General features: G+C 36.7%; 1 protein-coding gene across 5 annotated transcripts in view; it reads right to left on the minus strand.

Annotated features, from left to right (window-relative positions):
- Positions 1 to 13,285, minus strand: part of FAM184B (family with sequence similarity 184 member B) — a 36,134-nt gene that overhangs the window by 12,177 nt on the left and 10,672 nt on the right. For all 5 annotated transcript variants that reach the window (XM_063157693.1, XM_063157690.1, XM_063157691.1 and 2 more), the window contains exons 2-3: positions 10,335 to 11,078; positions 3,153 to 3,263 (exon numbers count right to left, since the gene is read on the minus strand). In XM_063157693.1, the coding sequence (XP_063013763.1) occupies positions 3,153 to 3,263; positions 10,335 to 11,078 (855 nt within the window). The remainder of the gene's footprint in view (positions 1 to 3,152; positions 3,264 to 10,334; positions 11,079 to 13,285) is intronic.

Consider the following 13,285-nt stretch of genomic DNA (forward strand, 5'->3'; position numbering starts at 1 on the left):
AAAGTAGTTTTAAAACCATTGTTTTTCAGTGATTAAGGGGAAAATCCTACAGAGAGGTATCAGACTTACAAACATGTTCTTTCTCATGAATCCTGGTGCTTCTAACATATCAGAAGTTAAGAAACAAACATGTCCATCCTATCAGGTTTCCTCCTCCTCTTTTGCAGTTAAAGAGGTTTTCAAATCCACCAGTGAAAATCTTCTCTGGAGTTTTGCAGTCCCCAAATAATTTTTTGCACTTCCTGACTTCTAAACAGATAGCCAGACCCTCAATTTGCTGAAGTTGGTAAAGCAGCATTTAAGCCAATGAAACTGTCAACTCACATCAGTCCAGAATCTATTTGGATGTTTTCATTATTAACAAAGCAGCAACACTCTGGAATTTTGTTTTATAATGTCCTCCTGCTGCAAAACAAAAGTTCTTGAAAAAACTGTACTTTAATTCCATTACTAATTCACTTTTATCTACCAGAATTGCACAAAGTAATCTCAGAGATGCAAACATTACCTAATATAACATAAACAGTAATATGGCATAAGAAGTAAAAACAAAATAAATTGTATTTTACTGGGTTTTTAAGGCTTATTTCAGAGTTACTTCAATTAAGTTCTCAGTAACAAATATTCCTAAACTTGTGGCAATTCCTGACCAGAGGAATTTCTGACTGTGTTCTTTGGCTGTTAGTTGGTGGAATCTTCAAGATCCATAAAAACTCTGGGCGTTGCTGTGTTGTACATTGTACAAAGATATATCATGACAAGCTGATGTTTGTACTGCCATTTTATGCATCTTCTAATTCCAGAATAGAACAGAATCATAGAATATTTGGAGCTGGAAGGGACCCACAGGGGTCATAGAAGTCCAGCTCCTGGCTCTGCACAGCCCCATCCCCAGGAGTCACACCATGCCTGAGAGCAATGCCCAAACACTCTTTGAATTCTGCCAGGTTTGATGCTGTGACCACTGCACTGGAGAGCCTGTTCCAGTGCCCAACCACCCTCTAGGAGAAAAACCTGTCTCTAATATCCAACCTAAATCTCCCCTGAGAGCTTCAGGTCATTCCTCTGTGTCACCAGAGAGAAGAAATCAGTGTCTGCCCCTCCTCTTCCCTCATAAGGAAGTTCTGGACTGCAGTGAGGCCTTCCCTCGGCATCCTCTTCTCCAGGCTGAACAGACCAAGTGACCTCAGCTGCTCCTTATACAGCTTTTCCTCAAGACCCTTCACCATCCCTGTAGCCATCCTTTGGACACTTTCTGATAGTTTCATATTTTTCTTATATTGCGGCACCAAGATCCTTTAACACATGCTGAAGAGATCCTGTAGCTCAAACCCAAGGAACTGGAGGGCCCTAATGAATTAGCATTCAATCCACACAGGATCTCACATCTTTCCTTCCAAATGACCAAACAGATACAAGTCTGATTTCTTTATCCATAAAAGTCTTATTAGTACAGAAATACTGACACTTTGAAGTACAACCCCAGAGAGATGAAATTATCATTCTTCTCTCTACTCTGGACAGTGCTCCAGCTATGTCAGACCAACCAAAACCAGGTCTTAGGCAGCCAAGGAAGCTATTTTTAGGTCTGAAATTGTATCCAGGTTAGAACTGGATTAGTAACAGCACATTGCCTAACCTTTGATGCAGAAGCTCTGGGCTGAGCCATTGTGAAGGTTTCCAGATGGGAAACATGCCCTCACTGAAACATAACATTATATAGTGAATGGTGCTTTCTTGGCTGTGAATATTCGTGTACCTATAGCAGGAAACTATTACAAGTTGAAATTACTTCACTACTCTGGCAATATTGCCAAGTAATTAGTTAAGAAAGTAACTTCTGGAATAATCAAGAAAAATGCAAAATTTCTCTTCAAATGGAGCATTTGCTCCTTTTTCAGAGCAGTCAGATTCTAAGATACAATAAAATGTTTTTTAGTGTATCTGTTCATATTTAGCATGGCTCTGTGGACATAACATATGGCATGCTATGTACTATTTAATACTATTTATGCTTATAGTTGCAATAATTTTCCACCACTCTTTGCTAATTTACCATGATCTTGCGATGCAAGTGGATGAGCAGTTAGAAAACATAAGTTTCCTTCATATTTTACTGTCCTGAACATTTCAAGAAAAGTAATTTGATTACCCACAACCTTATTTTTTGCATCTGCAAAACCTGAGGAATAAACCTGAATGTCATAAACCTTTCACTCTGAATAGGCCAACATAGGTTGGATTGACCCAAAAATCTCTCAGAGAAGAATCTGTAGGAAACAGTGGCATGAAGAAATATGTAATGAAACTCAGAAACAGCCAGAAATTTCAGAACATTAAACTACACTTAAATTCTGTATTTGTAAGACTGGGAAATAGACAGAATGTCACTGTTTGATAACAGAATGTATAAATATGTTTTGGAGGAGAAATTAAAAAGAAACACCCATGCTGCACTCATAACTAGTACAGCTAGTGTAGCACAGATGGGAGAAAAACCAGGTGTGGCTTACCAGAAATGAGCACAGCCCACGGCCTGATTGCTGGAACATGCACACCAAGGGGTAGTAATGGCATGTGGGAAGGTGGAGGCAGGAAAGGGAGGACAGGGTTTTGCTTAGCCTCCTCATGACCCTATCTGTCCTTTCTCTGTCTTTAACCACTCAGCAAGAGCTAATTATGACCACTGAGAGGCTAGAAATGTCAACTGAAGATCTATGTCTTGATTTTTTGCAGAGTTGTTGCCACACAAATTCCCACTGAAGTTGAGGGAAGTGAAACTGGTTAGAATCAGTGAAGATACATCTCTATGAATTACAAAAAAATCAGAAAGTTAACAGGATTTGTAAGGAAGAGTCTTATCTCACTTTGTCCTGTAAACAAACAAACAATCAGAGTCACTCTGAAACCTTGATATGGCCAAACTCCTCACCTTAGAACATCTGCACAGCATAATATATGAAACAAATAGGCTTGTCAAAATCTTCATAGATATTTAGAAGCTGTTATTTTATTTTATTATATTTATAATAAACATATTTTATTGAGTGATAGACACAACAAATATTATTAAAATTTAATCCAGAATCTCACAGATGGGAGGAAAAATGAAGAGACTTTTTATTACTGCATTACATTTATGCCCAGTTTACCTCCAGTGAAGAGTTTTGAAGTTTCCCAGTAAGAACTTCTTTCTCTTTCTCTAGTTGCTTTAGTTCACACTCAGATTTTCTTTTAAATTCATCTAGCTGTGTCTGGAGCTCCTAAAAAAAAAATAAAAGAAGAAAAGACAAGAGCATGCAATAGATGGGACAAAACATGCATGAAAAAGAACACTCTTCTTCTACATTAACCTAGATAATACAGCAGTGTGCACAACAGTACATGCTACGGTCAATTAATGTCAGCTGTGTTATTTAATTTAAAATATATAAACAGTTTGGTTTGCTTCCTTCTAATATTACTGTGAGACAATACAGCTCACATTATCCTAATCTTCTACTGAAAGCTTCCCTAAGGTGTAAAACTGTACAGCATGAAGAGTCAGACTGTTTTGCCTAGAGTAGCATGAATCTTCAAAAAGAATTTAGTATGCAAGAGTCACCCACAAGACCTGAAAAACTGTAACTATACATTGGCCATATAAATAACAAGATGACTAATGGGCAATTAGTGCAAAGAGAATCAATAGGAAGCAATATCTGACAGCATCCATAAAGAAAAAAATGATGAGGAAGTAAAAATAAAATTAAAAAAAAAAAAAAGAGGATTATATAATCACCATGTTGCTGGAAATAGTTAAAAAAATCAATGAGAGCATTAGTTGCAAGACAGTGACCAAGAGCTTGTAGCAATTGTTTGTAGTAAGTGTCAGCAATTACTTGTAGAAAGACTGAATGTGCAACCTCTAGAAACTTCCTGAACTGATACACACAACAAATTCATTAGTGTGCTTGCTCTTCCTATCTGTGCAAATTTGCGAACTCAAAAAACATTCTACAGTGTCTTCATGCACTACAAATGAAGGAAACAGAAAAAAATAACTACTTAACACCTCCTCCATCCTGTACAGCTCTCTCTCACACCCCTTCGTGTAAAACCTAGGTAACAATTAAAGGATGGAATTAAACAGATACATGAATATTGCAAGGGAGGAATTAGCTTTAGTTTTGCCTGTACAAAAAGGAGCAGATGTGTCTTTTTGATTAAAATGTGAAGATCAGGTGCAACATTCCCACTTCAACTCTGTCAACTGACTTTCTTCTCTGTATCCTAATTTTTCTATCTGGAAAAATAGATACAACACTTCCTTAACAGCTGTTACAGGACTTCGTTGAATAAGAGGATATAAACATCATCAATAATGAAAAAAATTGTAATTTTGTTCATTTTACTAACTCAATATTTTCCTGATTAAATTAATATTATTATCTAAGAAGATATTATTATAAGTAATAATATTTATTGCCTATAAAAGATAAATATCTACTAGTATGCCTTTTTCTAAAGTATAAAGTGTTTGATACTTAAATTCAATCTGACTCACATGAAGACCTTCAGCCTGGCATAATTTTAAGAATACATGTACAAGATAATAATAAGTAGAATACACTATATAAAAGGCAAAGCAATTTCCATGAGGCTTCACTAGTTTAACTGCACCTTGAAGAATTGCATCTTCAGATACTGATCAAAAGTGAGCCATTCCACAAGCAGATAAAATAATTTACTCACCCAGGTTCAATTTTGAGAAATAAGATTGTATAAACGTATAAACTCCAGCAGTTTCATGGACATTAATTCTTTTGGCAAGCACTAAATACAATTCCTAGTCTCCAAGACTGGGCAGGTACTATGCAGCTCAACATTTAGGGACAGCAGCTGCTCAAGTAAACACTGAACTCAGAAAGTTATAGCAGTGTTAACTACAGAAAATGGGTGGAAGTTCATTCTTAGCACCAAGAAGGATCTAAAAACCACTTGACCAGTAGCCTTATTGTCCCATTCTACAAACTGCTGAGTCCATTAGGAGTCAGAACCTAACTTCCCCCTTAGCTTATGCTCAGTGCAAATCACAGACATGCACTGACTTGTGAGCTCCACAAATCATTAAAACATATCTTTCAAAGTTATCCTCCCTTTGAACAGAATTCAGCTCACACTTAGGTTCCTACTGCACAAAAACATTAGAGACTGCAAATTTCCTAAAGCCAAAGGATTCAGTCACAGACAGCAGCTCTGATGGAAGTGAAATTCTCTGAAGAATCTCTTAAGTCAACTGCTGCTAATGCATATCAACAACAAAAAATAACAGCTTCCCCACTTAAAACACACTGAAAAAAAAGTATTGCTCAGGTAAGCTGTTTGGATATACAAGGAGATGAGCCTTCTTTCTGACTAAAGTTAAAGAGACACACATATTTATATGTATGTATGTTTGCATGCATGCATTGTAAATAGTTGCAATTTCACTGGTAGCACATGCACTCTGAATTAATTTAACAACACTTTGCAGAACTAGATCCTCTGCCTAATTAATGCAAAATTCTGATTAAATAAATTTATCTGAGTGTTTCACAGCAGCAGCCCATGAAAATTTAACTCGGGAATTGGAACAACATGCCCAATACAATCTTCTTCAGGAAGAATCTTCTATAAAACACTCCAACTGCCACATGCAAAAAAAAATGCAAGGATAAGTATTGCTAAGAAGGCCAGTTATCCCATCAGGGATAAATTCACCTGTCTTCAGAGCTTTTCACTGAAATAAATCAGTCTGACCTTTTTTTTCCTTTTTCTGATTTTTTTTTCTGTAGCAAGAAAATCCTGGCATTTTATGTTAATTCAAAGTGCCTACAGTGAGCATAATTCAAATGATGTTGCTGTGACCAATAAGATTAAAACCAGATGAATTAAAGCATCTATAAATAGAAGAAATTCCTACTTTCTGGTTTTTGGTTTTTTCAGATTCCATGAAGTTTTAGACTGGCCTGATTTCCTTTGTAGACTTTATTACATGATCTACCGTTCCTTTTACCAGCTATTCCTTCAGATAAATCTTTTCCTTATAGGATTTATGCTTGATTTTACAAAGAAGGTTCTCTCTTTTATTCATACCCTCCTTGTAAACAGCTACAGTTTCCATAGCCTATAAAACACACTAGATATATTGTACAAAAAACCCCTCAGGGTAGAACTCTGGGATCACAGTAGTCTATTTTGTAGTGAAAACTCTATTTAGGTAGCAATACTGTATTGAAAAATATTAGCTTTATTTTAGTTAAAAATGTAGAACTGTACTGATTCAAGATGGTAAGCCTTTTCTGCAGTCTAGGAATGATTTGGGATTTTTTGCAGTTCTGGTTTGAGCTTGGGTGTATAACTCACGTCCAACCGTGCAGGCTCCCTCAAGGACAGCCTTAGTCCTGTGAAAAAGTACAGTAGATGATTTGCTGACTGTGATGCCAAGTCTAATTTTCCTAAATGGTAACTTAACAATAGTTAAAGAGAACTAAAAAGTGTAGAAAAGATTCAGGGCTGAACAGTTGCTTAAGGGGAGATATTGTACAGAGGGTACTCTCAGGATACACACATTGCTCATTTTACTGAGTTTATTCCTGCTATCATTTCTGCACAGCTTTTCAGAATAACCATTTCCTATATTTAAAAATAAATAAATCAGTATTCCAGCTTGACCTCAGCAGAGATAGTCTGCCTTAGACATTGTTCTCTTTAAGGATTTGGTTACAGAAGCAGTTGAACACTGTGCCCTGCTCTAGCCCAAGGACTCCTTTGCTGTCTTTGCAGGAGCTCAGGTACTTCAGGTTATGAACACAAGTCAATGTTCCACTGAATGAGCTCAGGGATCTGGGAATCTCACAGGATTGACTCCTGTACAATAAAGCCATCAATTGTAAAAAAACCTGCATTGATTTCAGTACTTTTGGTATGCCATGTCTTTGAATATTTGAGAGCAAATCACCTGCTAAAGCTCTTGCACATCTTCAGAGTTGCTCTTTTCCTGACTTTCTGTGGTACAAGTCATTTGCTACAGCTGCGTTATTTGATGTTTCAGTTCATCTACTTTTTTAACAGCTTTGCTTTGGGAATTCAATACAGCTTCCATATCTTCTGTGGTACCAAAATTTACATTTCAAGTAGCATAAATAACTTGCAGAATTTCCAATATCAGTGACTACTAACATGGGAAATACTTTAGAATGACATTAATGAGCATCTTACCTGCTTTATGCAGGATTTCCTTTTCTTGATGTGAATTTCTCTCTTTGACTACACTTAGATCTTCTTCCTCTTTTTTCACTATACATTTTGATCCCAGAATTTCTTGCTGTGTTCGCTTAAGCTACACTTCCAAATCCTAAAATATGCATGACATTACTTTCACGTTTATTACATATGTAATTCTCTTGTAATAAGAAATAAATGGTCATTTTCTCTCCTGGTGTTCCATGATATAAATCACCTACAGAACTGATTTAAATGCTTTTTTTTTTTTGCTCTTCTATACCCTTAAACTGTCTCTGCTGCCAGAATACTTGTGATGTGGAGCCCTTCCCTCACATATAGTTGGCATCATTGTAAAATGAATACCCATCAATAGTTACCATCTAAAAGATGTCTGAGATTATCCTAAACTTGAAATAGGCTATACTTCAAATAATTTGAATAATGACAACTTCTAATAATGAAAGCTTATGCCAAAAGCTAATGAATATTAATTAAGGTTTTTTCAGTTGCTGAAATACAAAAGTTTGTAACATAATCCATATACAGATGCCTAAACTCAGAAAAAATTGTGCCCTATTTTGCTGGGACTTCTTGTCCCCAGACTTTGCTGGGAGCTGTCTTTCCATTATTAATGGAAAAAAATTGAATCATACTGAATGTGCTATTTCTGAAGGTTCTAGTTGCAGTTTCAGATGTCTAGCATAATACTGCAATACTCACTGAGATAAAACTGCCATTTTTTCCTATATGAATGTCAAGTAAAACCTCAGGGTTAAAACTAACTTGTATTTAACACTCTCTGTAGCTCAAAACTTCAAGGTAAGCTTGTTACTTTTACCTCTGGCATATATGCCAGAATTCTTCCAAAACTAGACTGAACAGATCAGACTTAATGATTTGTCAACCTTTGTATTCTCCCTTCTACAGCAGTAACAATAAATGTGTACTAATGCAATGCCTTTCATCTAAAGGTCTCAAACCTCTTGGCATACTCTAAGGAGAAAACAGGAAAATTCATCTTATTGAATCAACTGTCCTTTCACCTTTCAAGCCTTATAATAGCTTTTCCTGCTAGTATTTACTGATGCACAAAGGTATTTCTGATTAGAGTGATGTTTCTATTTCCCTGCCTGCCATCGTCCATATAAGTCTGAAAAACTGCATTTAATGGTGGCATAAAAAATAGTCAATTTAGAAAGGAGAAACTTCACAATTTTTTGTTCAAACTGTGAAAGAAACAGAAAACAACATCATGTCTAACTCTTTCCCTCCTTCCAGATTTAACCTAGTCTGAGAGTATCTTTTCAAAGATTCAAGGCAACATGCTCCAGTGGTATGTAAATCAGTCTCATTCCACAGATTTAGAGGATTTGAAATGTACGAGTTGAGCATATGTCCTTCAGAAAATATTTCAGTTTTATCCAGCTGAAACTGAATTTAGAAAATAAATTGCTAATGACACCACATTGTTACTTCCACTTCCTATCATATTTTACATTATTTGTTCCTGAATTACTGCATTACTTATACAATAAATCAGAAGAGTCAACCACGTGCATAAATTTTCATGTGTTTATTCTTAATTTTCCCTGAATGTCACCACAGTATCCACAGACAAAAAATCAAAATCTTCCTTTCTCTCTTCCCCTCTAATGCTTCCAATTTCTAAAGAACCCAGGATACTTTTTAGTATTGAAACAGATATTAAAGATTGACTCAATTTAAAAAAGGGCTTATCTGCATCTTTGTATCCTCTACACTTTGTATCCTCTATCTTTTCTGTAAAAGACAGAGGTTGTTCTGCTACAGATCTACACACTGAGACAATGAAATCTGAATGATGTTGGGGAAGGTGTGTTCAATTCATCCTCTGATCTTGTAGGGAGTGCATTGAAGGCTGAACTCCCTGTAAGAACATCCTAAAAGAAGTAGCTCAGAACTCTACATTGTCAGCAGAACAATAGTGGCAAGCAAGATGTGAGGGCAGATGGTGGAAAGAGTGAAGAGCTGCCTTGGAAGAACACAGCTGACTGGGCTGACCCTGCTCCCTGCAGAATTCTGGGGCTCTCTTCCTCTAAAGGAAGAAAATCTTCTTTCCCATTAGGGAACCATTTTTGTTATTTTGTAATACTTCAAGTCTAGACCTTCAAGCTGTTTTCTTACCTAATATACAAGATTTCTGTCATAGGGCTGGGGGCATGTCTGGTAGGTGAGTTTATCTGATGTAAAGGATCAAATAATCAGAAGGAAGTTGAACTGATGAGAGCATGGCTGGGTGCTTCAATTTCAGCACGGACCATCAGCATCTCTCCTGCACTCTGACCTTATGTACCAAAAGCAGCTGTTTGGCAGATTTCCCATGACATGCCAACCTCTGAAACTGCATCTGACACATGATGCAACCAGGAAGGGTCTGCTGAACTGTGCTGCAAATGTGTGAGATACACAGCAGTGAGCAGGCAAAATGCAAGGTGAGAACCAATGGCCAAAGTCTCATGAAACAATGGCCAAAGCACATAAAACTTCACAAGTGTAAAGGACACTTCATTAAATGGCACCTGGTACAAGCCACTGCTGCAAGAGTCACACAAAAAACTTGATTCCTAAACTGCCAGCTCAGGTCTCATATCTAACCCTCTTTGTATCCATGCACGGAGCTATTGGCAACCTGTCTTAGTTTGGAAAGACAGTGGCAATCCAGGACACAACCACAAGGGAAAAGGAGAATGTACTCTCTCAACAAACATACATAGGTAGCAGGAGTGCCTGCTTGCTGCTCTTGTCACATTTCTGGGCAGAAAAAGTAAAACTCTCTTCAGCCAACAGATAAATTTGACTTCACTCCTCCCTCAAGGAATACAAATTATAGTGTTCAAAGTGTTCTCCTAATGAGTTACTAATCATCTTAACTCTTTCTTTAAAGCTGCTAGCATTATATCACTCCTATTTCCATTCTAAGCTGTTAAAACTGCTTTACTACTTAAAAAGCATTTGAATCAACATGATCTTTAAAAGACCATCCTCTCCCAAATTTTAAAGGATTGATAATTTTCATTTTCTCAGGCAGAGATAGGGATTAACTCTACCTGTATTCGCTCCTTCAGCTTCTGGGAATGTTTCTTCTTCTCATTTATCTTCTGGCTTTTCTCCTCTAGGTCTGCTTCCAACTTCTTTACCTGCTGCAGCAAAAAGCCTTCCTCAGTCCCTGAGCTCTTCTTTTGCTCTGTTTCTCCTTGTTGACTGTTTGTTTCTATCACAGATTGCTGCATGGCTATTTTCAAAGTCTCTTTTTCCATCTCACAAGGGGCTTGCAGTTTTGTTGTTTTCTGAATATATTCTTCAGTTGTTTTCTGGTTCTCGCTCTTCAGGTTTTCAATCTCATTCATTGCAGTGTGCCTTTTCATACTACATTTTTCATCTAAATTTAATTTTTTATCTAGATTTTCTCCTCTAAATGCTTTACAGTCATTTAGCAGTCCATCAGACTCCTGATTTAAATGTGAAAGTTTGTTTTCAAAGCCTGCAGTGGTGTCTGCTGCTGTCTGTGCTTGTTTCTCTTCTGTTCTTGACTCCTTCTCTTCTGCTTGTCTTTTACACAATATTAACTCTGCTAAGGCTTCTTCCTTCAATCTCTTGTGGTGTGCTACTGCAATTTCAAGGGCCTGAATATGCTTTCTCAGTAACTGTTCTTCTTCAGCTTTGCTTTTACACTGGAGAATTGTTTCTCTTGTCTCAGCAAGAATATTCTGAATTTCTTCTTCATGAGCCTCTCTCAAAGCCTGTATACTGTCCTCATGTTCATCATTCTTAGTGTTCAGGGCATATATCACCTATTGAACAAGAAAAAACAGAAAAGTAAAGTATCTTGTCAGCAATAACCTTTAATCCAGTACCTCTATTTATCAAGGTGTTAAACACTAAAAGTGAATTACTGCTACAGATTAATATTTTTCTGGTGGTGCTGGCTCTTTGTGTTGTTTAGGGGTTTTTTTTCTCACTAGGAACAGAGGGAACAATTATCAACTGAAAAACCTTACAAAAAAGGCGACAAAGTATTTTTTTAACTTTTTCACAGAAATTTCTTTTTTATTTTATTTTTTGTCAGAAATTTCTCTTTTATTCTAGGCAAGTTGTCACTTCACATCGCTAGTTTGATCTCTAATACAAAGAAGGAAGTTGGGTTCCTTCTCTAGCTAACTGACTCCTTATTTGAAGTCCAGTCCATCTGCCCTTCAGTGCAGCAGGAGTACTAAAGGCCACATTGCCTTTAGCATGACCAGGTGCTGGGGACCAGTAGTGGCAAATCTGAACAGTGAAACCTGAGCTCCTGACATGCTGTTCATGTGGACCAAAATCACTTACTGATGTAAATGAAAGTATGAAAAGCAGATTAAATTTTCCACTCCTGTCAAAACACCATGGAAGATGCACTTCTGGAATCACATTCCTGACAAGTCAGTTTGGTCAGCATTTCAGGGTAGGTATTGCAGGGTAGGTAACTCCAAGCATCTTTGGACTTAATTCTGAGAAGTGTTCAGGCAACGTTTCAGGGTCTTTCCCCCCCATAATTTCAGTAACAGCTATAAATCTCAAAACTGCTTTTAGCAGATTCAAGCAAATCTCTAATAACGATAAGCAATTTTTCCAAAAAACTGATTTAAACCCTTTAATGCTTTATTTCTTTTATAAAATGCAGAATAAGAATTCTCATGACTGTAAGACCATATTACCCTAAGCAGGCTTCATCTGTTACCATAACATACACCAGCTATCTCTCACAGAAGCTGTTGTACAAGCACTCTACTGCTGCTTCAAAAAGAAAACACTTTTAGAAGCCCACAGTAGCCTGAAAGGAAGAGTAAATGCCCAACTTAAATTCACAGCTACATACTGCAAAAATTTACAGCTATAACTGCACAACAAAATAGCTGCCTTGAAAAGACACGTGCTTGTCTTTTCAGACCTCCACTAGGACATGTGGGAGCTAATCCAGTTTCTACTAGATAAAGTTATCCAACTTAAGGAGAACAACACATTATGTAGGAAGGCTTTTGACTTGCTTGGTTGGTTGGTTAGGGTTTTTTAGGGATAAATTACTGCTCTAAAAAAAATAGGTTTGGAATTTGTACACAAGTTTTGACAGATATTTTCAGTCTGGCCTGAGCCCACAGAAGTTAATGAAAAGATTCTTAGACAATGTTTGAGAAAATCATAGCCTTAAGTAAGTAGATAAATAAATACAAAAACAATGAGACAATTAATTCTTTAATTATGCTAGAGTTGTGGCCCTATAATTTTCAAGCCTTTACCAGGGCAAGTCTCAATTTAGAGTTCAGAAGTGTCTTGACCAGAATAAATGTCACAAGCCTGTAATTGTTATGTAAGTCCAAATTCTGAAGATGTCTTCAGAATTATTGAATTTGCTTATCTATGTCCAACCATTTTTTGTGCTATCTGTATATGAATAACACATTGCATTTCAGTCAACCATAAATTAAAGCAAATTCACAAATAAATCTTGTGTATAGTCAGCTTCCTCCCTGGCAGTAATGAATTAGGTACAGAAGCCTTTAAAAGTCACAATTGGAAAACACAATCTGAATATATTTCTTGATAAATATTTGACAAAACAGAATAACAGCATCCTATTTCAGAAGAACACCAGACAAGAAGTTATTGTCTACATTTAGATAAGTATATTTTGGGGCCTAAGATTACAAGTCATTAATTCCTCTCAGTTATTTTTAAGCATTTCCCTTTGAAATGGAAAGAGTTACAGTATACTGAGGAGATTTCTTCATCTCACTAGCTAAAATCATCTATGAACAGTTCTTATCCATTCAGGAGAGAGACATAAAAACTCCAAGAAGATTATTCTTGCCCACATTTTCCACACTGAATGACCTGTAATTAGGTTGGGTAACTCTTCAGTTAACTAGGTCAGATGCTGATGATCACATTTCTGTATTTCATTCCACCACTAAAACGGAAATGAACATCCAACCTTTGTGACTCAAACTTTCACTCAATGATAAAG

This window comes from Melospiza melodia, chromosome 5, assembly GCF_035770615.1.
Source record: "Melospiza melodia melodia isolate bMelMel2 chromosome 5, bMelMel2.pri, whole genome shotgun sequence".
Taxonomy (NCBI): Eukaryota; Metazoa; Chordata; class Aves; order Passeriformes; family Passerellidae; genus Melospiza; species Melospiza melodia.